Source organism: Prenolepis imparis, unplaced genomic scaffold (assembly GCF_030444845.1).
Source record: "Prenolepis imparis isolate NDT839.2.m4 unplaced genomic scaffold, iyPreImpa1.0 SCAF_11, whole genome shotgun sequence".
NCBI lineage: Eukaryota > Metazoa > Arthropoda > Insecta > Hymenoptera > Formicidae > Prenolepis > Prenolepis imparis.
In genome coordinates, this window is record NW_028141169.1 from 12127625 (window position 1) to 12155396 (window position 27772).

The following is a 27772-nucleotide window of genomic DNA, read 5'->3' on the forward strand; positions in this document are numbered from 1 at the left end:
TTTATGAAAGTATCTTAAATTATTATAATAATATTAATATACAAAGATTCTTTAACTTTTCAGCAGTGACTAACTTCTTTTGAACATTTTATCTCGAGAAAATCTCTATTATTATTTCCAAAGTCTTTATATTAATTACTATATCGAATTATTATAAAAAAGATGTAACATTGTGTAAATCTATAATAATAATTTGTATTTTCTGGTCTTTATAATTGTTATACAGTTAAAACAAAAAAATAAATGCAAATAGAAGACATATAAATTGAACACTGGAGAATATAGATTGAGTCACTAGCTGAGAGTTAGCTGGGTGAGCTTTCACGAAGTTAAACTTCATCGTGAAAGCTCACCTAGTTAGCTGACACGTATGTACAAAACGCGTTAAAAAATTAATACATTACAAAGCGTTTTAAAAGGCGTCGATTCAGCTCGTAATCGACACGTCAAGTAGAACATAGCATTCATAGCGTGACAGCATAAACTATACACATATAGAGTAAATTACGATAACATGATCCATACTTTCATAGAATATTCAGCAAAGATTTTATTTTATCGATGTTATTAAAATATAAAAAAATTACTGTTTGCAAAAATGATAGATTTTCGAAGAAATATAAGATGTATATATTAAATTAAAAATTCTTAAAATCATTGAGAGTATTATTTGTCTCGTGTCTTTGTCAGATCAAGAGAGTTAAAAATGTTCACATATTTTTTTCGTTCTATTGCATATTTATACTGATTTTTCTTATTAATAGATTAAAAATGAATTTAGTCGAACACTCTATATTTATATATATGTTTGCACTCTTTTGCATTCGAATTAAAATGTAATAAATCTAATGCATACAAAAGTGTGTTAATATGTGAAATAAAATAAGGAGAAAAAGAAGAATAAAAAATGCAGCTAGAAAGAATAATAAAATCTGCACATACTTGAAACAGCTGATCGAGGGAAAGTGGAGAGATAAAAGTGAAAGAAAGATAAAATTAAGTATACATATTTGTTTTAGCTACGCTTTCTTGCGTTTTCTACGAGCAGAATAAAATATTGAAACTTCGAGAAAAAAATGTTTTATTTTTATTTCGCTCTCTTGAAAATTTTTCATCGGCCGCGTATATACTATATATTTTAATAATTTTTTAACAATGAAAATAGACTAGAAAATATATACTATTTAACACATACACATACATCGACGCAAAAACGAGGAAATATGCATCATGCGTAATTATTATTATTGCGCGTAATAAGTGATCATCAATTGATCCCACGATTCGCGCGTGATCGCGATAACGATTTCGCTCATTTTAATAAGCTACACTTTTCTGAACTTTCTGCGAATTAAACATATGTACGTACCAACATGTATACACATATCCAGGTTATGAAAGATGGAGGGGAGAAGAGAAGGAAATGTAAACAAGAGAGCGCGAGTGAACTTTTGAACGAAGACGCGTCGCGATGTGCGCAGTGTGTTGTTATGAAAGTCAACTTTTGTGCGCATGCGCGGCGATAGAGCCAACAAAACAATGACGTATCATGTGAATAGTATTTTTAGGCACGAAAATCTCGTGGATAGATTCGATGAATAACGACAGATAGATAGAAGTCTTTTACGCAAATTAACACATTTGTCGATTGATATCTATATATAATTATAATTAATATCTATGTTTATTAAAAATCTATAATTATAATCAATATTTATGCAATTGTAATTATAATAATATATATATAGCTATTTAAATTATTAAAATCAATATCTATAATTATCTACTATCAATATCTATAATTATTATAATCAATATCTATATTCATAATTAATATCTACTAGTATATTTTTCTATCGGTTTAATAAATAATAAATAAATAATGAAATAATAATACTCGTACCTTCGCGGACCGACGATGAGCACGCAAACGTTGATCATGAACAATAAATGTACCAGAGGGCAGCACTAGATATGTTCGAAAATAATTCACCTAGGGCGAAGCGCTCGATCGACCAATCAAGACAAAGAGATCCTCGGTCTCCGATTGGTCGGTCAAATTCTGAACTTTGACGGGCGGATTTCCGAACACAACCCTGAAGTTTCTTTCGACGTAATGTGGCGCTATTTCATTTATGAATCGCTTGAGTTATTCATTCGTGAAGAAATTACTTTATTTATCGAAATTATTTTATTTACCGAATTGACGTTATTTTGTGTATGTAATATTTGTACTGTATTTATATTAAGATATTCTATTTAAAGCGAGAGTATTATTAAAAGTCACGCTATATTCTCATTGTGTCGATAATTCGTGTAATTGTTAATTGTTTTTTTTTTTTTTTTTTCGTTTGCATAGATTTTTCGTGACACATACACGTAGCAAAATTTATTTTTTCGAGCTGTATTTTCTAAGCATAATTGCGAATTATTACGTATTCTGCGCACAATAGAGAAAATATTAGGAATAAGAATTATTTTTAAAATAATAAAATCGAAAAAACATATATATATATATATATTGTATATATATAAATACAAATTCGAATATAAAGAGCTCTTATTAGCTTATTAGTCCTTTATATCGGAATTTGTATTTTTATATTAGTCTTTTCGATTTTATTAAAATAATTTTTTAATTACATAATTTTAATTTTTAATTTAATTAAAAATTAAAAATTAAATAATTAAATAATTTTTAAATTAAATTAAATTAATTTCTTTCAAATAATTCTTATTCCTAATATTTTCTCTATTGTGCGCAGGGCCTAATAGATGCGTCACTGACACCGCGTCTGCCGCGCATGCGCGGGAGGCTCGGTCCGCCTCTCGCAGCCTGGATCTGCGCACTCTGCGCAGTACTGCGCAGTAGTGGACGCGCGGTCGGAGCGCGAGGTACGTCTATTATTATATACACGGTGTGTCGAGAGTGAAGATAAGGAAGGGAGAGATCCTCTCCCGCGTATATGTATTATTATAGCGCGCGATTCGAGGCTCCGATGATTGATGTGTCACGATCAGCTGTGCCGCTCTGACAAGTCACGCCGGTGCGAGGGATGCGCGAGGTCCTTCGCTGAAGGACAATTAAAACGACGCGCGTATAACGATATATATATATATTTAATAACGGCAACGAGTGAATGTGACTCGCGGGCGCCTGGCCCTTTATTAAGGATGGTGGAGCCTCTCTTCGATTATCAGTTTCGGCTGATACTGATCGGCGACAGCACGGTTGGAAAGAGTTCTCTCCTCAAGTACTTCACCGATGGCAAATTCGCGGAGGTGAGATTTTGCGTCGCCCTCGTTTCGCGAACAACATGGGCTGCCATTAGGAATGCCTTCCCGTTGCGCGCTATCTTTTTCCTTCCTTTGTTCTTGCGTCCTCGTGGTTTAACGTCGAAAGTCCATTATATTTACAATCCGAGTCGTGTTTTACATTTGTTCCTATTGTAAATCGCTTGCGATAATGTTGGACGATTTAATTTGGTTAGGCCAGAGCTTCGGCTCGTGTGTCGCAGCTATTGGAATAGTCGTAGTTTAAGTGTACTACTTAACCCTGAGCTGTGTTTGCCTTCTATTTTTGTATTACATCTGTATTTCTGCGTATCACTCTTCATCTCGTCATTGAGAAATTGCATCATCATAGTTTGCACAGTAATATGATTAAATTTCAGATTAATATACAGAATGATATAATTTTTAATTAATTGAAACAATTCCTGAGATTAAAAATAAAATTTAGCTTCATGAGTATAAGAATCAGATAAAAAATCATATATTTAATGGAATAACTTATAAAAAATGCTACAATGGCTTAACGAGAAACAAAAAAGATTCCTTTTTAATATTTTCTTCAATAGCTTTCAGATCCAACGGTTGGCGTAGATTTCTTCGCACGGTTAATAGAAGTCAAGGATGGGACAAGGATAAAATTACAATTGTGGGATACAGCAGGTCAAGAGAGATTTAGGTATATACATCTCTACGTATATATATATACTGAAAAATGTAGTAAATAACAAAGGCACTACAGATATTTATACACTTGCTTCGTTAACTTCTATCGACTTTGATAAGAAATATAAACATCGAGTATATTTCTATTTTTTTTAGGTCAATTACAAAATCGTACTACAGAAACTCTGTGGGAGCTCTCCTTATATATGACGTATGTAATAGAGCGAGTTTCGAGCATATTCCTCAATGGATGATGGAGGCCCGCAGACACATCGAGCCACATCGTCCTGTATTTGCTTTGGTCGGCTGTAAGTTGGATCTAGTGACTAATGGTGGTAGACGGGAGGTCTCGAAGGAGGAAGCCAGAGCGTTTGCCGACGAGCACGGTGTTCATCATATTGAGACCAGCGCGAAGACTGGTATAAATGTCGAAGAGGCATTTCGAGCGGTCACGCAGGAAGTTTATAATAGGATACAAACTGGCGAATATAAAGTAGAGGATGGTTGGGATGGCATCAAAACTGGATTTGCCAGGCCTGGTGGTTTAGATTTTAACCTAGTCGAGGCAGAACCGGCAAAGACTTCGTGTTGTTAAGTTACTGTTTTGATTTACCGAGGCATGAAAAAGGAAAAAAAAAAACAGATTTCAGAGAATGCAGATGGAATAGTTATTTCAGGGAAAAAAAATACATTAAATATGTAATTTAATGAATATACGAGCATGTTGTTATTTACATGTATATGTGTTACATACAATTCTCAGACTAAAGTTATTTATTGCATTAATTAATATATACAACAGATTGCTTCTATATATTTGCATACTATTTTAATATTTTATTAAGTAGCAACACACATAGGCACAATTCTTTTTACTCACTGTGACGAATAACTTTCTACTGCATTCTTTTTTTAGGGAAAAAACAATTATTGAAAATTACGTATATATGATTTTTGTATATATAAATTTGCATAAATCTTCAGATGACTAATAAAATTCGTACAATTTCTTAGAATAATTAAATATTCATAGGGAAAATAAACGAAGATTTATTTCCTCGAAATATAAGCAATGATTCTTTATGGATTATGGACTGAATGAGAGAAATGCCATTTATACACACATTATATCTTCGAATGATATGCATATCTTACCCATTATTTCAAGTTACTGTGCCAAGTTTGTATTATATAAAGTTAATCATGTGAAAATAATAGCAACTTGAAGTAGCTTTTCTTCTCTTTAATTCGAAAGTATTTGTTCAAATAAATATTATGTATGCGTTATCGTAAGAATCAGAAAGCAAAATCAAGATCGTCCATAAATTGTTAGAGTTTCATAGCAAGCCTGAAATTATATAATAAATTTTAATGTCCGCTACTTAGATTCTTTAATGGCTTATTTAGCGATATACGAGATGCATCATAAAATTATAACTTCAAAAATTTGCCAAGACTAGCTCTGATCGCAACACATCTTGATCATTGAATCAATCACAGAATTCTTAACAGAATGTGCACAGTTCTGTAAACATGAACTTTATTGGTCATCTGATATGTTAATATTATAATATCGTAACATGTAAACATTGAATTAGGATTGTTTTTGAACTGTTTCAAAGACATGCAACACATGTATGAAACCATAAAGACATTTTCACAACATTGGACTATTTGATGTATTTTGTCCATCATGGATCAATAATGTTGTTCAATAAAAGACTGTGCAGTTTTGTTGAATTGATTTTTTTTGTAAAATAATAAAAGTTCATTTCTACGTAACGAGTATACGAGATTTGTTATTTATATTACAGCGCATTATCTTGCGCTAAGAAAACAAAATTTAAAACTGTTTACTAGATAAAACACAAAATTATATAGATGTACAAAACAAGCAGAAACATATTTCTCTCGCTACTTCTTGACAATTTGATTCCTTATAAGTCGTTATTAATAATGCCAGAGTTTGTGAAAATATTGAATTGTAACATACATACATATTAGAATATGCATTGTTGATGTTAGTGTGGTATTGTAAAGTCGCTTGCTTTATGTATCATAAATAATTTAAATATAGCACCAAAGTATATAGAAAATATATAGTAATACATATGTATACATATATATACATTATATATATTTTAGATTGGAATATGAGATTTTTTATATAAACGTACGCGCTATATTTTGAATATACCTATTTTATCTGGGATTTTCTGTAAATTTTAAACATAGAATATTTTTAAAACTCATAATACACAACATGAATACAAAAAAACCCAATGTATAATTTATATTTAATTCGAAACTGTCAAAATTATACTCGCGTAGAAATATTCTTTCAGATTTATAATGTTAATATAAATATACAATACAATGCGTAATATTTTTAGGTAAATCTTCACAATCTGTAAGTAGTAATGAATGAAATTACATTGAGAGAGTATCTTTCTTTACTACATTTTATACTCGTCAGCTGTGTAAAAAAAAAAAAAGAAAAATTTGTAGATAATTTTATATATAAGCTAATATTACCTTGCTAATATTGTTAATAAAGCGGTACGATCGTATGAAAGTAAATTTTTTTCTCTTTTCCATATCAAATTATGAGTATCCCCTCGTTTATGGAAATCAAAGAGAGAAATAATTCTGTAAATATCTAACACTTTAATATGGAATGTATTTTGTATGAATTATACCGATAGAAATTTAGTTTTTATTAAAAAAAAAAAAAAAAAAAAAAAAACAAGCTATGTTCTTTCTCTTTATATTCATGTCTTTTGATTTACCATATAATTATATATATTGAACATAACGCATGGATATCTGAAAAAGATTTATTTACACATTGTACATCCCTTATAAATAACAGAACCACAAGCAACAATGAGTATATATCTATATGTAATTTTTATATTTTAACATAATGAAAGTTTCTGCATTTTTCGAATGCGATAAACGCTGAGTGCTCCAAAGTATAAATTGTCATGGCAGAGATAACAATATATTTTCATATTGTAGACTCAATATATTATAATTGAATGAGTATGCGATACTTAAAGATTAAAACAATCTTATATTGTTTATAAAACTATAAAAAGTTTTTAAGAGTGCAACGTTAAGATATTATGGGAAAAAAAAGAAATGTTTTACAAGTAAACACAGATTTTTTACGCTCATTTCTCATCTCCAAGATTGTATTGCGTTATTATTAAGTTCGATATATATTAAAGATGCAAAATTGTTTACGTTTAAAGTGAAAACGGGATATATATGTGTATGTATGCGTTTTAGAAGCTACTTTGTTCGTATCTTCATTTGCTTAAGATTTTTATACTTACATACTTCAGCGTTTTACAGAATTGAAGCCATGTGATTTGTATAAACACCTAAGTAAGTCTTTTCTGATAAAGTTTTAATATAGCTACAATAATAATTTAGATAGATATTTTTTTTAATACAAACGTCAGTTATATAACATAGCTTTTACAATACTATCCTTTTTAACTATATATATATATATATATATATATATATATATATATATATATATATATATTCTCTAAATATATATATATATATATATATATATATATGCTCTAATTACAACTATAAAATTCATTACAGTCTCTTAATCAAATATCTCTGTACACATGAGTACAATTATACCAGTAATTATATCTTATTTAACTTATTCAAAAAAGTATGATTAACAAAAAAAAATATATTTATATATAGAGTAACAATATCTTTATATATATTAATGAATTATCATTTAATCTAAAGATTTTCATTGTTCCTTGTTTTATTTCTTACAAGTCACTAGTGTGATCATTTATCTCATCTTGGAAGAGAAATCTCTCGGTTTATTTTTTTTGTTTTTCTCTTTTTTATTGAATATATATTTAAATCTATATCTATATATCTAAAGTGACTAGAAATGTTTCTATATATTTCCTCTTGTTAACATACACATACTTCTTTTGGCAAGATTTCTGTGATATAAACGTACGAAATAGTGAACAATTTCTGGAAATATTCTATATCTAGCTGCATATAATACTCGTGTTTGACGTTTACATATTATATTATATTGATTTGTACAATTTTTTAATTTAAGCAGCTCAGTTATATATTATCCCATTATTATATTTACAAAACAATTCATTGCATTATGTGCTATATACACATAAACAAACAATAGCTTTATAATTTAAAATTGCTCAGATGGCATCAAATTTCTTATTATTACTACAGCTTTAAAACATTTACGCCATCAACATGTAACATTGCACCAAATAGTATCAGAATTACGGTTCTGATAGAATTAATAACGAATATATGAAACTATTGCAACTGGTATATCAACTAGATTTATATGAAGAGCTTCATGATATTCTAAAATACTATGAACAGATAATGAACTTTTTTTTGTTTAGTGGATGCCTCGTAATTATTTAAATGCCGTAAGTTTCGAAGTTAATACAGAAGGGGGGCAGTTTTAGAGCATATATACAAGATGTTCCTTACAATCTACACAATAAAACATTTCTCGTATAAAACATAAGCACAACAATCACTCAAATTCATTTCTCATTATATACTATTAAAATATACTTTTCTTTCAAAGTCAAAGTGAATTTAAAGCATCCACTTTGCGTCCACTAATGCACATCTAGAAAAGGGCAATATTATTCAACGCAAAACTCAATAGCATAGAATATAAACTTCCATGTGCCCCGTTTGGTTTGATGTTACAGATTTCTCTGTGTAGATCACAATGGAACATTTGCTATATACCTTTTACACATACTATGTACTAATAAATAAATTTTAAATAGCAAAATTTGAGAAAGAGAAACACATTCAGGTGCCTTTAGATAACGAACATGATAGATTATATTTTTTGGAATGTTTCAGGCCCCTTTTCAGCTCTACCTAAAATTACTCTTGCAATTTATAGACAATATAAGAGAAAATATACTTGATGATGGTTTATAACACTTACTTTCCCGTCATTATATATTAATTTTTTTTCATATAAATATAAGATGCGCACGCGCTTCTTAGTTATATAATAAGTGAGGCATTCACATTATAAGGTATCGCTTATTATACCTTCATTACTGTGTTCCAGAGATTCACATCCAAATAACACGTATTCTTCTCGCGACAACCAAAATGGATTACCTTCAATATATTCCGGCGGAGTTTTATCTAAAATACAAATAATTTTGAAAAAAATTACTTATAATACTATATTATTTATATTTTTATTTTTTAATATTTCTCTATCTTACTGTATATTTATCTTATTTTTTAATACACTTTAAACATGTTTCTAATTTTCATTTTATTGAGAAATGGAAAGGCTCGATTATAGAAACATACAAATACGTAACATAAAAAAATGTAGAAAGTGATCTTTAATAATCTTGAAACAAAATTATTAAAAAAGATTTTTAGATAATTTTGTTGCTTCTATTTTTTCTACTCTAGGTTTTTATTTCTACCTGTATTTTTACATATAGTTTTATATTTAATTATTTATTATTACGTATATAGAATACTTACCAGGATGCACAGCTAAAGGCACATATGTAGATCCCATTGCGACGTTCCAACTATGCGTACCGGGACAGCTTTTCACTTCTAAAATCTTGCTATACTCTGGCAACAGTTCACGTAGATCCTTGGTAAGTCTTAATTCGAAACCCGAAAGATCCGTATTTCCGCCAGTAAGTAGAATATGCGAAAGGCAATCGTGCATTATATCCTCCGGTAATCCTGACGTCACATCCTTTATGACTTCGGGCAAACGGAGGCTGATGTACATCATTTCGGGGGCTATATACAACTCGGGTCCTAGAGAGACTTTCTAAAAATATAACAGAATGTTTGCTTAATACACATTATTTATCGCAAGTGCGCGAGAGCTGAATTAAATTTCTTTGCAGCTATAATAATGCTATATATAAAACATATATATAATTTATTATATAATTTTACTATATAATAAATATATATTTTATTATATTAATGAATATATATTATATAATAAATATATATTTTATTATATAATAAATTATATATTTTTATTATATAATTTATTTTATATATGTATATATATATATATATATATATATATATATATATAAAACTGTGACATACATATGGTTTATTTGCGTAGCTATCAACTCGAAGATTAATCTGCTCGCTCGCCTTCTGTCCGAAGCGTTTCTCCTCGTTTTTAATGTTATAGCTTAGTCTACATCTTTCTTTAACAGCCAAAACATCCAGATAGGATATAGGAATCTGATGATACTCCTTCGGTTGCCAGTGCATAGCTTGCTTCAAGTGATAAGCGACGTGCCAACCACCCACGGGCAGCAATCTCCAACGTTGCGGTATAACTCGTCCTCCGATTACGACGGCCACCGTCGTACTCAAAGCACCGCTGTCGATTACAACGCAGGTCTCCACATCCAACATGGCGCAAGCCGCCAGAGGTTTCGGTACCAAACATACCCTGCAATAATTTCAGCCGTAGATATTAAAATATCACAATAACGCAACTGTAATTCAATATACAGAGGTAACAGAATACTCTATCCAAAGAAAGAGATCTCGAATAACGTTCACATTCGTACCTCGCTACTTTAACTTCCTGGAACAGATAATGCAACAGCTGTTTCCTCAACGTGGGATGCATGGCCAGTGGTTCGCAGAACATGAGCACGGTGTTGGGCTTCCTCAGGGTCGCGGTTAGGCTCATCTGATGAAACAGGTGATCGATGAAGGTCTTGAGAACCGGGAACGTGCCTTCGCACAGCAACGCCTCGGCCGGGCTGACGACATCCACGTTCGGGATCCCGAAAACGTCGACCGTGTCGGTGCAGTAGCCGTTGATGAGCTTCTGATAGATCGGATTCGGTCTGGTGTAACACAAGGGATCGTTCTGATGCGTGATCAATCTCTTCTTCTCCCTGTACAGCTTCACAGTGTTGCAGAAGACGCAGAACGGTCCGCTGGGCCGCGAGATCTTCGCAGTGCCCAGCTCCGACAGCTTCAACAGCTTCAATCTCTTCGCCAGGGACTTCGCATCGGACTTGGAACGCGTACTGCTACTGGGGGTGGTCTGCGCCTGGGTCTGCGCCTGCTCCATGTGAGCCTTATTGTTGTACTTGGGGATGCCGAACATGGAGAAGTGCCTCCTGAGGCCGAAGTTCGGCGTGATGACCCACGTGTACTTGTTGCCGATCTCGATCACCACCTTAGCGTTGGAACCCTCCACGCAGTTCCTCTGACAGGTGTATCCGCTGCAGTGGTAACACTTGGGGAAGGGTACGTTCTCCCCCAGTGTTATCACCATGTGCAGTCTGTAGCACATGGCCTTGAAGCTGACGCTGAGTAACTGCAGACACTTTATATCCGGGAATCTGAAGTGCACCTTCGAGATCAGCTGCAGCCACTTCATCTTCCTGAAACGGTAACGAGAATCAACTTGAAAGAGATATATAGATTACTTTTCCCTTCCAAAGTATAATAAATAGTGATGAGATAACAGATTTAAATCTGTGCGTTTGAGGAAAAAATCGCGAATGTCAAATGGAAAAGAGACGGTGAACGATTGGTGAACCTAACCCCAGCGTCTTCACTCACCACAGATAATCCGTGTCCGAGGTTTTCCTCAAATATTTGCAAGTGCTACCGAATGCGATAATGTCAGGTACGTCGCAGTATAATAAAATCTTAATCCAAATCTCTTCCGGGAAGACCGCGGGATCCATAATTGTGTGTTGTATGAATAAAAACGATAGAAAAGTGTTGCACGATCAACAGTAGCACTTGGTACAGGCCTTTCAGACTCAGACACTCCCCAGGACCAGCGAATACGCTAGTCAAGTTCAAGGTTACAATAGCGGATGAAATGTGAATCAATATGTTATCCGCAGATGGTATCGATTAATTGTTTGCGAAAATTCCACCGATAAATTTCGGCTCAAAATGCTAAAAAAATAAAAAGATGTTAATTTTTCAAATTACACTGTAATAATTACATGAAAATTTAATACTCTATAATTATGCTTGAAACAGAAATAAGAGGCAAAATTTTAATACTATTTTTTTTATATATATAAAACACTGAAAATTTTCTTCGATATTTAGAGGGGAGGGGAATGTATTATATAATTAACAAGTGAAAATATTTATAAAAATAATACTGCTTATTATTTCTCTCTCTCATCCTCTTTTAAACATCTTCAACACAGAAACTGAAGATTTAATAACTGATAATTGTGTTTAAAATAGGAATAATAAAGAGAGATATCATTAATATACATGTTTTTTTTATATAAATATATAAAATATTTTCCTTTTTAATGAAAATTACCTTGGGTATTTCGGGGAGAGGGAAATGTATTATAATTAACAAGATATTTATAAAAATAATACTGCTTGTGTGTTATCTGACTCTCTTTTAAACATCCCCAATACAGGGATTTCTATAATTTTCAAGTTTCTTTAAGAAGAAGCATCTAATAGTGCTTTGATGTAAGGATTTTTATGAGAGAGTACCTCTTCCTTTAATGACGATACCTCACTTTCTAAATCAGCATCGGATGAAGATTTCAGATCCAAAGTTTTACATTTCTTAAGGAATTGCGAGATGAGTGTTTCAGCCTCCTGTAACAATATTAGAAAGATTTTAAGTTGTCATCTCGTAAATGTATGAATTCTGTTCCTATTAATGCAATTAATAAATTCTTAAATTTTATATAATATTTAGTGTAAATAATGTTATATTTTTATTATTATTATTTCACTTTATTATCAGAAATATTAGTTAGTAATAAAAAACCTGAATAATCTTTCGCTTCCTTTGGAGATTATCAGATCCTTCAAAAGTTACGCTTTGATAATCCTCAAGTTCCGCTTGCTTTCTTTTGGCAAACTAAAAAAAAATAAAATATTACATTAAATATAAATAATAAATCATCAATTATATCTCAATTATGTTATATGAATACTCATGAAATACCTCTATTACATCTGGCGGAAAATTGGCCATTTTAGCGACATGAAGACCAAAACTTTGATCACAGATCCCTGGTTTCACTTTATAAAGTAACGTCAATTTGTCATCTTCGACAAGAGCAGTGACATGATGGTTCTGTATAGTAGGTATTTCTTCTGCCAACTTGGTGATCTCATGGAAGTGCGTAGCAAACAAACTGTATGATCTAATATCTCTCGCCAAGTTTCTAAAAAAATATATATAATACATATAATAAAAAAGAATAATTTTCTGCGTAACCATTATTATGGCTACGCAGAAAAAAGATTATTAACATATTTAATAATATATACATATAATATTTAATATATAATATATAATTGTCTTTATGTAATTATATTTTACAAGCAATCTTACAAAATGACAGTTTCGACACTTACTCTGCTATTGACCATGCTATACCGCAACCCTCAAAAGTGGATGTCCCTCTACCCAATTCGTCAATAATTACGAGAGAATTACATGTTGCTGTCTGTAAGTAAAATATAATATTTACATTAACAGGAATTATTATTTTTATTACAATTTTTCTTTTATAATGACACAAATTACTTTCAAAATGGCAGCAGTTTCTATCATTTCCATCATGAAAGTTGACAGTCCTTTCAATTGGGAATCGTCAGCCCCTATTCGAGCCAATATACAATCCAATAACGATATAGTCGCTTTATCGCAAGGAACAAAACTACCGATATGTGCCATTAATGCAGTCACACCAACTGATCTGATGTAAGTACTTTTACCTCCCATGTTCGGGCCAGTAATGATGCAAAAATGGTACTGATCTATAAAGAATGAATCAAACAAGAATTATATATATTAATTTTGTATAATATATTAGATTCGAATAAAACTCATGTGAGATTATTTTATTTTATGCATGATTTACGATAGTAAATAAGGCAAATATATAATAATTCAAAAGATTTTTATCATATAAACTTATATTAAATAAATATATAATTTTTAGAAGCGATTTTCTTTTCTATAAAATACATAAAAATACAATTCAAAATGCATGGATGAAATTCCAGTTGTATTATTCTTATAGGACTTATTATTCTTATAGAACACATTGAATTCGTACCTCGCTTAAAATTGATATCGTTGGCAATATAGTCTACTCCTTGTTGCATTTCCAAACACGGGTGTCTCACTTGAACGAGATTCAATTCGCCTTCTTCGCTCGGGACCATCTCAGGACGCACGTATACCTTATTAGCGCTCACTGCTGCGGAAGCAAACGCTGTGAGAACGTCGAGACACGCCAGCACACCACCTATAGTACGCACTGTTTCGCTGTAACCAGCTGTACAGGTTTAAAAATTAGTAGTAATTAATATATATTAAATTATATTATATTATATTATAATATTATACATATATTAATATAATTTATATATATAATTATATTATATATTAATATATTATATATAATATATATTAATATACATATTAATATTATATATATTATTATATATTAATATTATATATTATATATATATATATATATATATATAATTATATATTAATATTATAGTTCGTAAATATACAAGTAATCTTTTTCCAAATGTGGCACGAACCTGCAATTCCCACAATCTCCGTAATAACATCCTTCTGTCTCTCCAGATATTTATTTCTGGCGGCTATATAATCGTCGTTTATTTCGTTCAATTTATTGTTTCGGAATCTTACACCAGTTTTATTAGAATCCAATATTGTGTAACGCTTGTTATTCCTAAGTATTTTCTCTTCCTTTAGCGTGATACGAAAGTAATAGCCAAACTGTTGATTAGATTCTAACTTTATCGTTTTTCCTGCTTCCAAGCCAAGATCATCCGCCGCTTTACCGAGTTGTCGTTGTATCCTTTCCTCTGTCTCATCCATGGCATCTTTTAATTCTATATAATATTAAAGAAAATTCTATATATACAATCATATAATTGCATTTATTATATTTATTTTACATTATTTGCATTAAAAATTTTATAGATAGAAATCGTGATATATCAAAGTGTGTCAAGAATAATGCGTTTCTTCTTTCTATATTTTTTCATTTTTTATGAAGTTATAGATTCTTTCTTTTATTTATGATTTAAAAGTCACATCTATAATTCAATCTATAATTCAATTTAAAAATATTTTATTTGTGACTTTAAAGAAATATCAAAATTCAAGATTACCTTTTAAATCATCTGCAAATCCCGGATTAACCATAAAATCTCCCTTTTCAGCAGCGTCTAAATCGATTGTCTGCTCCACCAACTGTTGAAATTTATCCATATCTTCTATTAATTCTTTTAATGGATTTATTATCATTGTTTCCAATGCTGTCACATTTGTTTCTGATAAAAGTTGTTCCAATAGTTTTGGCAAATATGATACACACAAGTAAATTCTAAAATACATATTTGCAATAAGCACATTGATATTGGTTTTTATTACAGAGTATCCCAAAATCATTTTAATTAAATTCTCCGGTCAATTTAGAGACGATTTTTTCTTAGCAAAATGTCGAGGCATCAATAATTTCCGATATAATAAAATTAAGTGAAAAAAAGGGTTTTTCTTTTGCAAATTAAACTTTGACATTAAATGGAATTTTAATTTAACGCTTAGTTATGCAAAGATATATAATGGCAAAAATTAAAAATTTGTTGAGAAAATGAGATGCCTCTCGAGATTTTCGTGAAGGAAAAATAAATTTTAAATTGATCAAAGAATTGTTAAAAGAATAGTGGTTTTAGAATAACTTTTATGTATAGTATACATTAAAATTTTGCTCTAATCACGATAATAAACGTTAATTTTGTATATATATATAAATAACGATAGCTTACTTGTAACAATCTTGTAATGCCGACTTTTTTCTGGCCAATTTTTTTGCGAGCTGCTGCAAATCCGGTATACGTTTTAAATAATCGTCATGAAGAATGGATCTCAATTCGTTGTTCTGTACTAATAATTCGACGATGTCGTGCCGTTCCTTTATTAAAGACAAGTCTCTAAGAGGCTGTCGAACCCATTGCGCGATCAATCGATGACCTTGTGCGGTTCTGCACTTGTCTAATAATGTTAAGACGCTGGCGGTAGGATTTCCGTGTAAGTTAGAAGCTGTGTCAATCGGCGGTTCTATATTAAGAGCCTTTATTGCCGCGGAATCTAGTCTTATGTATCGCGATTGCTCCACTTGCTTTAGACTAAATTGATTCATATGGCCTTCGTCCGATGTTAACTAACAAAAAAATTATTGCATAATATATTACAGTAATAGGAGACATAAAAGGTGTCATCTTTATCACAAATTTTGATGTGATTTTGATTTAAATTTTTTCCCTAGATTTAATACAAAATCGTCATTTGTTCTTTTTATATCTTCAGTATCAAATTAAAAATGGGATATTCTTTTTAAATATATATATTGTTTTTTTTCTTTTTCTCATTTGTTTTCTATCAACTCTTGTTTTTGTTACAAAAAGAAAATCATTGAATTCATTAACAAATGTATCATCAAAATTTGGGAGAATAAAGATGCAACATTATATATATAAATCTTTTTTGAACAAAATAATAATAATACTTACATCTAAATATTTGATAAGAGCAGATGTAGCAGACATTGCTAAATTTAAATTAACTTCAGGCAGCGATTGCGCATTCTGTTTCTGTACTTTCTTGAATTTTATTAACTTATTTAGATCATCTATGATTGAATCACTGGAAAATTCATTTCTTTTTCTTAAAGTGACCATCGCATTGTTTCTTTCTATTAGCTGAAAAAATAATATAAATTATAATATGAAAATATTATAAAAGATATAACATAGCGCAATGTTATATTTTAAATTTTTTAAAATGTGTAACTGATCCTCTGACGCTCTTTTACATATTTGACATTACAACATGATATTTTTACATACTTGTTTAAGAGTTTGAAATTCATAACTTCCTTCCCCTTGAATTAATAAGCACTCTTTTGGAGCGAGAGTTACAACGAGTGCTTCTAAATTCGAAAATGACTCATTATCTTGAAACTCTGCGACTAAAATTGAAGTCGAAACGACATCCACACAGCTTAATCCAACGACCTATAAAATAATAATCTAGATATAGTATTATGAATTTTTATATATATAAAATCGTATTTTAATTTCATGACATTTGTCTATACATAACTTTTAAATATGTATTTTTGTAAATATGTGTGTGTGTATATATATATATATATATATATATATATATATATATAATAATGTAATATATTAGATTTGATGAAGAAATATAATATCAATATAGATTTAAAAAATTTATAATCAATAAAATTTTGTATAATTTATATTAAATATATAGTATTTATTATAATTTATATTATATATAGTATGTTTTAGAAAAAAAATATGAAATATATATTATATAGTATTTTTTAGAAAAAACTATACACGTATGATATATATTATATATAAAAATATGAAATATATTGGATAAACTTACTCTGGATTTTCCTTCCGTACCTAGTTTCACAGCTATTACAGATACACCCACGGCTATGTCATTATTACCGAACAAGATGTCTTCGAAATGAGCTAGATTGCCGGGGGAACCTTTATATTCCAGGGTCCAGTTTTGATTTTTCGACGAGCCTTGATTGACGTAGATCTCAACCCTGTATTGTTTAACTAGCAACAAATCGCGTACAAATGTCTCGAAATGGCCTTTATTGAGAACGACTCCTTGGGTTTTATGCGGCTCTGCGGAAGAGATTATGATTTTATTATTATATTGTAATGATAAAATTTGTATACAATTTATTAATCATATAATTAGTTGTATAATTTTGTATGTAAAAAATATAACTTTTTTTTAAATACAAAAAGATTTTTGTTTCAAGAAGTATCTCTGTAGCTAGGGTTGCTAGAATCAGAATACATTCTTTCCAAAAAAATGTAATGAATAATTCGTGAATTTTTGTTTAGAAAATTGTTCAATTTCTAAATGATGTTTACCAGCTCCGATCATTTTGCAAACAGACGTTGTTTTAAATACTTCTTGTGCAGCAAATAGGGCATCGCTTCCATGCAATGTATAATAGTCTGACCTGTTGAAGATTCGTATCGTCGTATCGAGTTTCTGAAAAAAACAAAATTATCATTATTACATTAATATATATATGTAGATTCGTTGATTATTTGTATCAGTCGAGAATTTTCGCGACGAATGCTACGTTTTTTCATTTGATTCTTTCCATATTCCAAGAAATATTTCATATGACGAATTGAGAGCACATAAGTACGTCATTCTGCGTTAAATCTGACGCCACATAAGCTGTCATTTAAATTTATCCTTGACCTATTTGCGTAACGTTGCAAGCTTCTAGAGATAAGGATATAATTTTTAAGATTATGCCTCAATTAATGTATCTTCACAAAACTATTAATATTATATATTTTTTAAAATATATATATATATATATATATATACACACACACATACACAAAACTCTCTTTTCTTCACATATAATTTTACACATACAAAAACATATCTTCATACGACTTAAAAATGTATCATATGATAATATCATAGTAAATAAGTTTATATATAAACAAACAAAATATAATTATAATAAAAAAATATTCTATCGCGCGAAGAAATATAATTATTTAATATAATTGTTTGATATTATTTGATTCTTATATTTGACTTTCTTTCATGTTTTTATTTTAATTTAACACGTCATATGCATGTTTTTGTTTACTAAAAGTGTGTACTAGAAGCAGATATTTTTACAATTATTTAGGATTGGAAACTCTGTGTTTGTGAAAAGTATATTATATATTTTAGATTTCTCTGAGAAATTTTAAACAACTTGTAACTTGTATCTGTAGGTCATCCCTATCGAGGGGTCAGAGTGCTCACAGGTCGTCGCAGTTTTGATGCGTGCGATTTTATAGAAGTTTACAATTTGAAGAAACGCGTTTTATATACTGACGCTGTGTCACAATTATAAATAATTATAAAAAATTGTATATAACTATTATATTATTCACATATAAATATTTAAATATAATTTCTTAATACTATATAATTTACTATATTTATCACTCCAAGCAATATAGAGAAAAAAGATATGCGAGCAATATAATGAGATATTATTTATTGATTAAATAATAGGAATATTCGTAAAAATAAAATAGCTTTCATTTAATATAAAAATCTCTTAAAATGAGAGAGAGAAGGTACCAAATTGGAGCTACTTTTCATCTTTATACACGTTAATCTTTTAATGGGGAATCAACAGCTTCAATGATACTCATATATTGAGGTCACGATCGTGGAAATATTATTCACCCTTACACGATAAAAGGTCACGGCTTCATATTCTAGGAAGGTCAGTAATTTCTGTAATAAGTAGGCCACCTACTCCTCCCATTGTCTTCCCCGAGTAAATTTAGCTTTTTTTCGGAAAAGTCATCTTCTTTTCTCTGTCATCAAGATTTCGATAAAACGCGATCATACGAAAAATACAAATATTACAAATATTGCTAGACAAAATTACGAGCTTTACGTAACAACGACCTTGATATTATTCCTGGTGCTCCTGAATGAAAGTGAGTCTGAGACATCGGATATGTTACAAATTCAGAATGACTTAATCGATGACCTCATCGAATCAGGTATGGAAAACCGCGACTTGTAGCCACTACCTGGAAATCATTGTTGTATATATATATATATATATATATATATATATATATCTATGTGGATATAGAATGTATCATTTATTTGTCAAGAAAGATATAATTAATTCAACAGGATACATTTAAACGTGATCAATTATTTACAAGCAAGCGATAATTACATTCTGTCATTTTCTATTTTAATAGCACATTCTTTTTTCTCTTTAAAGCCTCTGTTCTTCGCAGGAGAAAAATCTCCTCTTCCGTATGAAACACGAAGGATTTTTCTGTGCAATTAATTTTAACACGTTAATTATACGTTACAGAGAAGTTTACGAGAGTTTTATAGCGTCCTTTATTTTTATACGTGGTTTTTTTTCTTTTTTTAATGAAAATAGGTATTCTTATGCGTCGTAAAAGGAATTTTTTAGCTCGAAAGAGAGATACGATTCATATTCATATGATATCACTTTGAATTTATAGAGGAAAACCGACAATATGCGTGCGATAACGATATGTGGCGATATATATAGTGTGATAAAGTTATATGTATATATATAATAAATGTATCAAAACTGAGATGAAATAGGAATATTCTTATATACGTCCATGATAGAACTCTCAATCTTACATTACCAAGAATTGTGTACGATAAGAATGAATCTCCGGACTCTGGGCGATGGATAAAAATAAAAGATCGCTAATATATGTATGTAAGTGCTTCAGGAATCATCGATGGGAAGAAGGGGGAGAGAACATAAATGGATTTGCGGTAATCTGCTTCAGCTATACGTGAGCCTACAGTGTTAGTGAGAACATCTCGGCATTAACAACTAAATTTGTTAACGTGTCTCCTCCATTATAAGGTAATAAAATATTTTGTACAGGTGTGAAATTGTATTAATCTTGAGAAGGAAACCCACGAAATGTGTAGTCTTTGTCTTTTTCTCTCGTTTTTTCTTGCCCTTGTGTCATCATAAAAGAGGGAACGCTTTTTAATTTAATTTACAGACAATTACATCATCCGAAATTTTCCTATATAGTTTAGAATAGTTTATAGTTAACAAAATATTTTCTTCTGTCTGCATATTTGTGTTAAATATATTCTAAATAAATAAAGTGTCTATATTTTCTTTCTTTGCAATATTAACAAGTTCTAATTGAAAATCGATGAATGCCATAATAAATTGTAAATTTAATTTGTGCATCATCATATTATGTATTATTCCTCTTTCTCGTTTATCGATTACGTCGACTTTTTGACAAGCTCATTTTTTAAAAATAATTTTCTTTAAATTTTGCAAAATCTGAAAAAATTAATATTTGCAATAATAATAAGAAATATGAAATAAAATAGGAGCAAAAAAATATATTTAGCTAAAAATTTTAGATATTAGATATTTAGATATTATTATTATTATTGTGAATACACATTTATTTTTTCAGATTTATTATTTTGCAAAAAATATTTTAAAAAATTATTTTAAAAAATTATGAATAAAAAGAAATAGAAGCAAAAGAATTTATTTATCTATAAATTTTAGATATTTTCTTTAGTCCTATTTCATCATTATTATTGCAACAAAAAATTATTTTTATTTTTTATTTATATTATATTTCAGAGATCGGATGGGGATTATGGCGATAGGAAAGATAATCGTTTTATCCGCCGTTTTGTTCGCCCAAACACTATCCGCACCAAGCGGTTGTATAGAATCCTGCAACTTCTACCAGCAAACGTCCTACCAGAACCGTCACACGGGCGGTTATCAGGATCACGCGGCTTTAGTTCAGGGTAGCACGAATCTGAACGAGCACGATTACGCCAGACCGGGAAACTGGACCGAACGTAATCAGTATAACACAGATGGCGGGCAAGGAAAAGTTCACGAAGAACGAGGACAGTATGTGGAAGGACCGAAGAGGGTACGATACTACAAGAAGAACTTCACGTCGTCCTACGGAGCTGGTAATGTAGACGGGGTGACGGATTTGGGCGGCCAACAGAGGTACGATTCGTTGCACATTCCGAGCAATCAACACCTAGAGTCCCAAGTTGGGGCGCACGAGTTGGGACAGACGATTACGAAGGAGAGCGGATACAGCAGGGTTCACAACCAACAATCCTCGTCTACGAGGATCGGTGCTAAGAGCGAGAGACTCGAGGATTTCGGGGAATACGGCGGACATTCGCAACACGGGGTCAACGTTCAGACGGTCGAGAGTTCCACGCCGGAGAGCTGGAACAGGGTGGACTCTTACAGGACCGATGGCGGTCGCGGACAAGTCTTCGAGGAGGAAGGCCAATACGTAACCGGACCCAAGAAGGTTCGTTATTACAATAAGAATTATACCTCGAGCTACAGCACGTCAGGTGACGCTGCTGGCTCGGCGACCCTGGATAAGTTACACACCGATCTACAGAGAAATGTACAAGAGGAACTTGACAAGTTCAGACGGGACTTCCATCATCAAACCGCCAGCACCTCTGGTCTGACCCAAGAAGCGGTCCATAGCTTCCACGGCAATGATCTTCAGACCGCCGAGAGCGGGAACACTTATGGACACCAACAATTATCCGCGGGTTACCGCCGCGTTTATCCATCCACCGGAACTGTCCGTCACTATAGCGATCAACAGCAGATGGAAACGTTCGCTGATACTGGAAGACAACAGTCGCTGCATCCCATCCCGAACACTTACGGCCAGACGGAGAGTCAAAGGACCTATCAAAGTCACGAGACTTACGCGTCTCGAGCGCATCCTGCTCCTCAATCGAGTCCTCATCTGTCTCCCGGTTACCCGGTACAGATTACCGGAGGTAACTACCAGACGGCACAAGGTTACTCGCACTCGGCCGGACATCACGTAGACCAGGAAACCCAGAGGGCGGAGATCTCGGGTGCGCATCAGTCCGGCCTGGCCCAGAATCGGCTCTTCACCGAGCGAGTGTACAACCCGAATCCGACTTATTCCGGCGTTTATCCCGGCAGACGAGACGATATCAGACACTACCAAGAAGAGCACCTGCAAAGTTCCTCGAGTCACGGGGAAAATCTAGCTTCTGAACGTAACACGGACCTTACAGGGTTACACGGCATTGGTGGTAGTAGAATCCATTACGATCGCGACGCGTACAACGAGCAACGAGGTCGTTACCATAGCACAGCCCAGGGATACGACTCTCATGCCGGAAGCAGTTACAGTTCCGGAATCAGCTCTGGACAGAAGCTTGTCGCTGCCGGATCATCGTTAGACCTAGGGCGAACAGCACACGGCGCCGATTGCACCGAAGAGACTCATCAACAGTATCAACATGAGACCAGTTACCACAGAAAGTACAAACGAGACGATCAACACGTGCTGCAGGATCAGGAGTTCGAGCCAGACTCGGAAAAACTGGATCTGACACACGCTAGTGACCAGCAATCGGAGGACTTTACGCAACACGATGAAGAATTGACGCAGCAGACGGAAGGTCAACTCGAGTTCGGCCAGCAAACTGTCGACGATCAGCATCTACATGATTTCACGCAGCAAAGTGAACAATTTGCGCAAGAATTTGATCATCTCGGGCAACAAACGAGTGATAAACTCAACCTTGGACAGCAAACTGTTGGTGATGGACGTTTAGAGGATTTAACGCAACAAAATGAACGGTTTACGCAGGAGACAGAGGGTCAACTTGAATTCGGACAGCAAACTTTCAGTGATCAACAACACAACGAACAATTTATGCAACAAGAATCTAGCGATCAGACGCAACAAACAGAATTTGGACAACAAATTGTCGGTAATCAGCGCTTGGAGGATTTAACGCAACAGAATGAACAGGAGACAGAGGGTCAACTTGAGTTCGGACAGCAAACTTTCAATGATCACCGTCTGACACAGGACAACGAACACTTCACGCCGCAAGATTATGAAGATCTCACGCAACAAACGAGTGGTAAACTTGAATTCGATCATCAAACCGTTGGTGATCAACACGAGGAGGATCTAAAGCAACAAACTGAGCAATTGGAGACAGCGGGATCTGACGATTACACGCAACAAACGGTAGATAAATTGGAATTTGGACAGCAGGTTGTTGATGATCAACACTTGGCAGATTCTACTCAGCAAACTATCGGTAAACTGCAATCAGTAGACAAACCTGGCAATCAAAAAAATCAACATTTAGAAGAATTTGACAGCGAAGAGTTTCCTCAACAAGGAAGACACGATGATTTTACGCAACAGACAACAGGACAGCTAGAATTTGAACAGCACAGATCCAGTAATCCAAAGGTCGATTATCATTCGGAAGATTTTACTCAGAACGAAGACTTAACTCAACAGACTGGTGGATTTGGCAATTTTCCATCAGGACGCTTGGAATGGCCAAGAGAACAATCGCAGAAACCTAACTGGCCGAATACTCGACACCCGAAACATTATTCCCAACAGGATGACTGGAATACAGATGATCTCTCGCAACAATCGCGTCGATATCCGTCCTACGACAACAATAATGATAAACAACAGTCAGAATGGCAATTGGACATGTCGCAGCAAACGCAACAAGATTTTACTCATCAACAAACTGACGACGATCAACAATTGGTGAGAAAACCGGCACCAAAACCAAAACCCAGGCAGCGATATCAGCAACACGACTCCATTTTATCGCATACAGATCGAACGGATGCGAATCTCGACGATATTTTTGAACCGATCGGAGTAAATCCAGAGACTGATCTATCCAATCTTCAGGGAACAACTGTCCAATACAGCGGTCGTCTAACACATCCCAGATCCGAACGTCATAGATCCGACATTCCACATGTTTCATCGCAAAGTCCAAGGAGCACTGTTTTTGACAACGAGAAAGAAAACGTGGATCGCTTACATTGGGTACACAAATCCAACGACGCTACAGTAGGCTTGCAATGGCACTACACTTATCATCCAAGCGACTTGACCAACATTGAAGGCTCGCACAACAGCTACTATCCGCATCACAATGTCAACTCGATGTCGCAGCAAACGGAAGATGATACACAGCAGCAACAGCAATCGAGCCCGTTCGACTTCAGCCAACAGGAGACAGGAGATCAGCAGACATCTGAAGATGTTTCTGGAAAATTCCAAGCTCAAAGCAACCAGCGTGATCAACAGTTAGGGTCATTTCAACAAGCCGACACGTCCCACTTTGACGATCAGTTTAACCAAAACTCTGAACAAGCTCCACTCGGAGTGATACCGCTGCAAAATTTGCAACAGACCGCAAATTCGCAAACTACGGAAGAGACGGAACATAAGATGGAGTCGCGAATCTTGGAAGCCTACGGTGGAGGGCCGTATGATGCCTCGCGTAACGATGACATTTACAGAAGAGTCAGGCCAAATCCCAGCGCTACTTTGCCACCTATACCAGGTGATGAGGATCCATGGGACATCAGGGAGAAACCAAGGGAAATAATACCGTGGACGGTAGTGAATTCGTTCCCTGTAGCAAATACACCAGATAACACTGCCACAACTACAACAGAAGAGACAGAGATTACTACGCAGATAATGGAGGCTACGACAATGGAAGCACCGCCATCCTTCTGGAACAGACTCGGACATAAAATAACCAGAACGTATGATAAAGCTAAGGAAAAAGCTAAAGAGTACTTCGGTTAGGTATCTCTCTCTCTCTCTCTCTCTCTCTCTCTCTCTCTCTCTCTCTCTCTCTCTCTCTCTCTCTCTCTCTCTCTCTCTCTCTCTCTCTCTCTCTCTCTCTCTCTCTCTCTCTCTCTCTCTCTCTCTCTCTCTCTCTCTCTCTCTCTCTCTCTCTCTCTCTCTCTCTCTCTCTCTCTCTCTCTCTCTCTCTCATGTTCTCTACTTATTTAAAAATTACTTTTATTTATGCTAAATTTTATTAGCAACATTTTTCTATTCTGTATTCCTTTTCGATACGTTGAATTGTTACATTTATTTGTGAGTAACGTATACGTATATCTGCAGTTATCGATAATATCAAGGTAAATCATACAGGAAATATATAATTGTGGTATGACACAAGTTTGCAACTTTAATTAATATATACTCTGAATTAGTATTATAAAACTATATAAAAAGTATATCTTAATCAAAGATATACTTTTATATCTTTAAATCTTTTTTATCTTTTATATCTTTAAAAGCATATCTTAATCAAAGTATATCTTATAATAAATTATTATTATAAGATATACTTTTCACATTTTCTGTAAAGTAAAAATATATTAATATCAAGCCTGTTTTTTATATATTAGTGTATACAGAAACAAATTTTTATTCTCTATCTTTATTTTAACAATTTGTCACACATGGCATCTATATATTTTTTTCATAAAATATCATTTCATCAATGATTCAAATATAGATACAAGTAAAATTTAAATACAGATGAAAGATTACATAAAGTAAAGCCAATTGTAATCACATTTTTCTTTTTAATAATGTTAAGAAACGAATGTCAGCGAAAGAAAAGATCAAACTTATGGAAATATATGTGTTCCCTACATATTAACAGAATAAAAATATTTTACACAAATAGAAATCCAGCAATCTTTTTTGCTATTAACATTTTACGGTAAGTTACTTTTAAAAGTTTCACATTACTTTTCTGTTATAAACCTTTATTAAAGCTAAACAGTTTTATCTTATTTCTCAAAATCATTGTAAATTGTAAAATATTTCAAATCAATTTCAAAAAGAGTAGCGTTTATATAACATAATAGAGTAAAAATGGTTTTTTCCTCTATTAATTCTTATGAATTATTTTACTTTATTCTTCTTTGAGTATTTTTCACACAATCTATCAATAATGTAAAAAAGAATTTTAACTACAATAGAACAAGAAAATAGAAGACGTTTCAACGATTGCAAAATTTATGTTGTAATATAAATTGCTTAATTCTAGATAATTCTTAAAGAATCACGCATTGGAAAAAATATCTTATTATATCTTCTATTTTCTATAATTATATATGTTTAGCTACACATTCTTAAAGAATCGTTGGAAAAAAAATATTTTATTATATCTTGTATTTTCTATAATTATTTATACTTAGCTACACATCTAATGTTAGTTATTGTTATCAATATTTTTTTAAACGTTTATCTTATGGAAAATTTCTTTTTCCACATTCTTGACAAACTGTTAAAAATACTCAAACATTATTTATAAAATTGATATTGTAATGTGTTTGCTTACCTCTGGAAGATTCTTAAAAAATCTAACAAAGCTCTGTTGCGTGGGAGGATCTGAAATTAAATAAAATTAATAACACTGACGATGTGAGACACAACATGCAATAGAAGATATAATGTAAAATACATATTGGTTAGAGAGATTCCTTCATACCCATATTAAGCTGTTGATTAGGTTGTACCGCCATTGTTTGTAAGAAAATACGACGCGACAGAAAGAGTAAAACGAAATGCGAGGAAAATCGAAGGAGATCACCGTCGAGAATTGATTAAATGGGGAAAAATGTTGCATCGAAAACACTGTCCTTCTCTTCGAAAGCACGACGCTTCCTTCGATTCGCGCTATTTTCGCAAAGCTGCTCACTTCTGGCGTTCGAAGGTCCAGCTCGACGCTGATTGGCTGCGAGTCAGCCGTGCAATCGAATCTGATTGGTCCATTCAGGAGTGCGTTCGAAAATCCGTCTGTCGAGCAGAAGTTGTCGACCAATCGGGACGAAGAGATCTTCGCTCCTTTCATTTTCATTGGTCGAGCAAATAGAAAAAATTAAGTTATAGGCCGGTATTCATAGGCCGGTATTCATAGTCGGTTCTTATATTTAAGACTGTCTTAAGTACAATCTTAAGATGTGATTAACCAATCACAGAGCCGTATTTGCATCTTAAGACATTACTTAAGACGGTCTTGAAATAAGAACGGACTATGAATACCGGCCATAGTCCGATCTTATATTTAAGATCGTCTTAAAGCCCCTTGCACAATGTTAAGCGATAGCGATAGGAATAGCGATAACGATAGAAAAATATCTATTCTCTGTTCTTATTGGTGGAATAAAAAATA

General features: G+C 32.6%; 5 protein-coding genes across 8 annotated transcripts in view; 2 read left to right on the forward strand and 3 right to left on the reverse strand.

The window, feature by feature from the left end:
• LOC145942478 (uncharacterized) overlaps positions 1-1931 on the reverse strand; it is a 43351-nt gene extending 41420 nt beyond the window's left edge. Inside the window, exon 1 of one of the 3 annotated variants that reach the window (XM_083049245.1) lies at positions 1904-1931. The gene's annotated coding sequence lies outside the window, so the exon portion shown is untranslated. Of the gene's footprint in view, positions 1-1369; positions 1458-1903 lie in introns of those variants that run through there. The other 2 variants (XM_083049246.1, XM_083049247.1) reach the window with 2 other exon arrangements.
• A 931-nt stretch (positions 1932-2862) lies between these two features.
• On the forward strand, positions 2863-6653 carry LOC145942680 (ras-related protein Rab-39B-like). The gene is made up of 3 exons (XM_083049627.1): positions 2863-3282; positions 3861-3970; positions 4114-6653. Exons 1-3 carry the CDS (start codon positions 3007-3009, stop codon positions 4550-4552), a joined length of 825 nt encoding a protein of 274 aa, XP_082905753.1. The 5' UTR covers positions 2863-3006; the 3' UTR covers positions 4553-6653.
• An 875-nt stretch (positions 6654-7528) lies between these two features.
• On the reverse strand, positions 7529-11752 carry LOC145943279 (uncharacterized). Its single transcript, XM_083050747.1, has 5 exons — positions 11620-11752; positions 10608-11438; positions 10129-10486; positions 9532-9835; positions 7529-9174 (listed from the first exon to the last, which is right to left on the reverse strand). The coding sequence occupies exons 1-5, from the start codon at positions 11745-11747 to the stop codon at positions 9053-9055; spliced, it is 1743 nt and encodes a 580-aa protein (XP_082906873.1). The 5' UTR covers positions 11748-11752; the 3' UTR covers positions 7529-9052.
• A 29-nt stretch (positions 11753-11781) lies between these two features.
• Spel1 (DNA mismatch repair protein spel1) lies at positions 11782-27270 on the reverse strand. 2 transcript variants are annotated; one of them, XM_083050746.1, is made up of 16 exons: positions 27089-27270; positions 26939-26988; positions 18040-18163; positions 17528-17784; positions 16957-17124; positions 16621-16809; positions 15877-16271; positions 15220-15434; positions 14620-14937; positions 14124-14345; positions 13589-13821; positions 13417-13508; positions 13001-13223; positions 12821-12913; positions 12538-12645; positions 11782-11967 (listed from the first exon to the last, which is right to left on the reverse strand). In XM_083050746.1, exons 1-16 carry the CDS (start codon positions 27120-27122, stop codon positions 11923-11925), a joined length of 2766 nt encoding a protein of 921 aa, XP_082906872.1. In that variant the 5' UTR covers positions 27123-27270; the 3' UTR covers positions 11782-11922. The 2 variants fall into 2 exon arrangements, with proteins under 2 accessions (XP_082906872.1, XP_082906871.1); XM_083050745.1 differs by lacking the exon at positions 11782-11967 and having other exon boundaries at positions 12243-12645.
• On the forward strand, positions 20421-27017 carry LOC145943277 (uncharacterized). Its single transcript, XM_083050744.1, has 2 exons — positions 20421-20576; positions 21333-27017. The coding sequence occupies exon 2, from the start codon at positions 21340-21342 to the stop codon at positions 25378-25380; it is 4041 nt and encodes a 1346-aa protein (XP_082906870.1). The 5' UTR covers positions 20421-20576; positions 21333-21339; the 3' UTR covers positions 25381-27017.
• Positions 27271-27772: the final 502 nt, after the last annotated feature.

What these genes read in the sequence shown, in the direction of transcription:
- LOC145942680 (XM_083049627.1), top strand. Translation starts at nt 3,007, where the DNA reads ATGTGTCACGATCAGCTGTGCCGCTCTGACAAGTCACGCCGGTGCGAG. An exon ending in CCGATGGCAAATTCGCGGAG is followed by an intron (nt 3,283 to 3,860) that starts GTGAGATTTTGC and finishes TTTCTTCAATAG; the next exon opens with CTTTCAGATCCAACGGTTGG. An exon ending in GCAGGTCAAGAGAGATTTAG is followed by an intron (nt 3,971 to 4,113) that starts GTATATACATCT and finishes TATTTTTTTTAG; the next exon opens with GTCAATTACAAAATCGTACT.
- LOC145943279 (XM_083050747.1), bottom strand. Translation starts at nt 11,747, where the DNA reads ATGGATCCCGCGGTCTTCCCGGAAGAGATTTGGATTAAGATTTTATTA. An exon ending in TCGGACACGGATTATCTGTG is followed by an intron (nt 11,439 to 11,619) that starts GTGAGTGAAGAC and finishes TTACCGTTTCAG; the next exon opens with GAAGATGAAGTGGCTGCAGC. An exon ending in CAGGAAGTTAAAGTAGCGAG is followed by an intron (nt 10,487 to 10,607) that starts GTACGAATGTGA and finishes AAATTATTGCAG; the next exon opens with GGTATGTTTGGTACCGAAAC.
- LOC145943277 (XM_083050744.1), top strand. Translation starts at nt 21,340, where the DNA reads ATGGGGATTATGGCGATAGGAAAGATAATCGTTTTATCCGCCGTTTTG.
- Spel1 (XM_083050745.1), bottom strand. Translation starts at nt 27,122, where the DNA reads ATGGCGGTACAACCTAATCAACAGCTTAATATGG. An exon ending in GCATTACAAGATTGTTACAA is followed by an intron (nt 15,435 to 15,876) that starts GTAAGCTATCGT and finishes TATGTATTTTAG; the next exon opens with AATTTACTTGTGTGTATCAT. An exon ending in AAACTGCTGCCATTTTGAAA is followed by an intron (nt 13,509 to 13,588) that starts GTAATTTGTGTC and finishes TTTTACTTACAG; the next exon opens with ACAGCAACATGTAATTCTCT.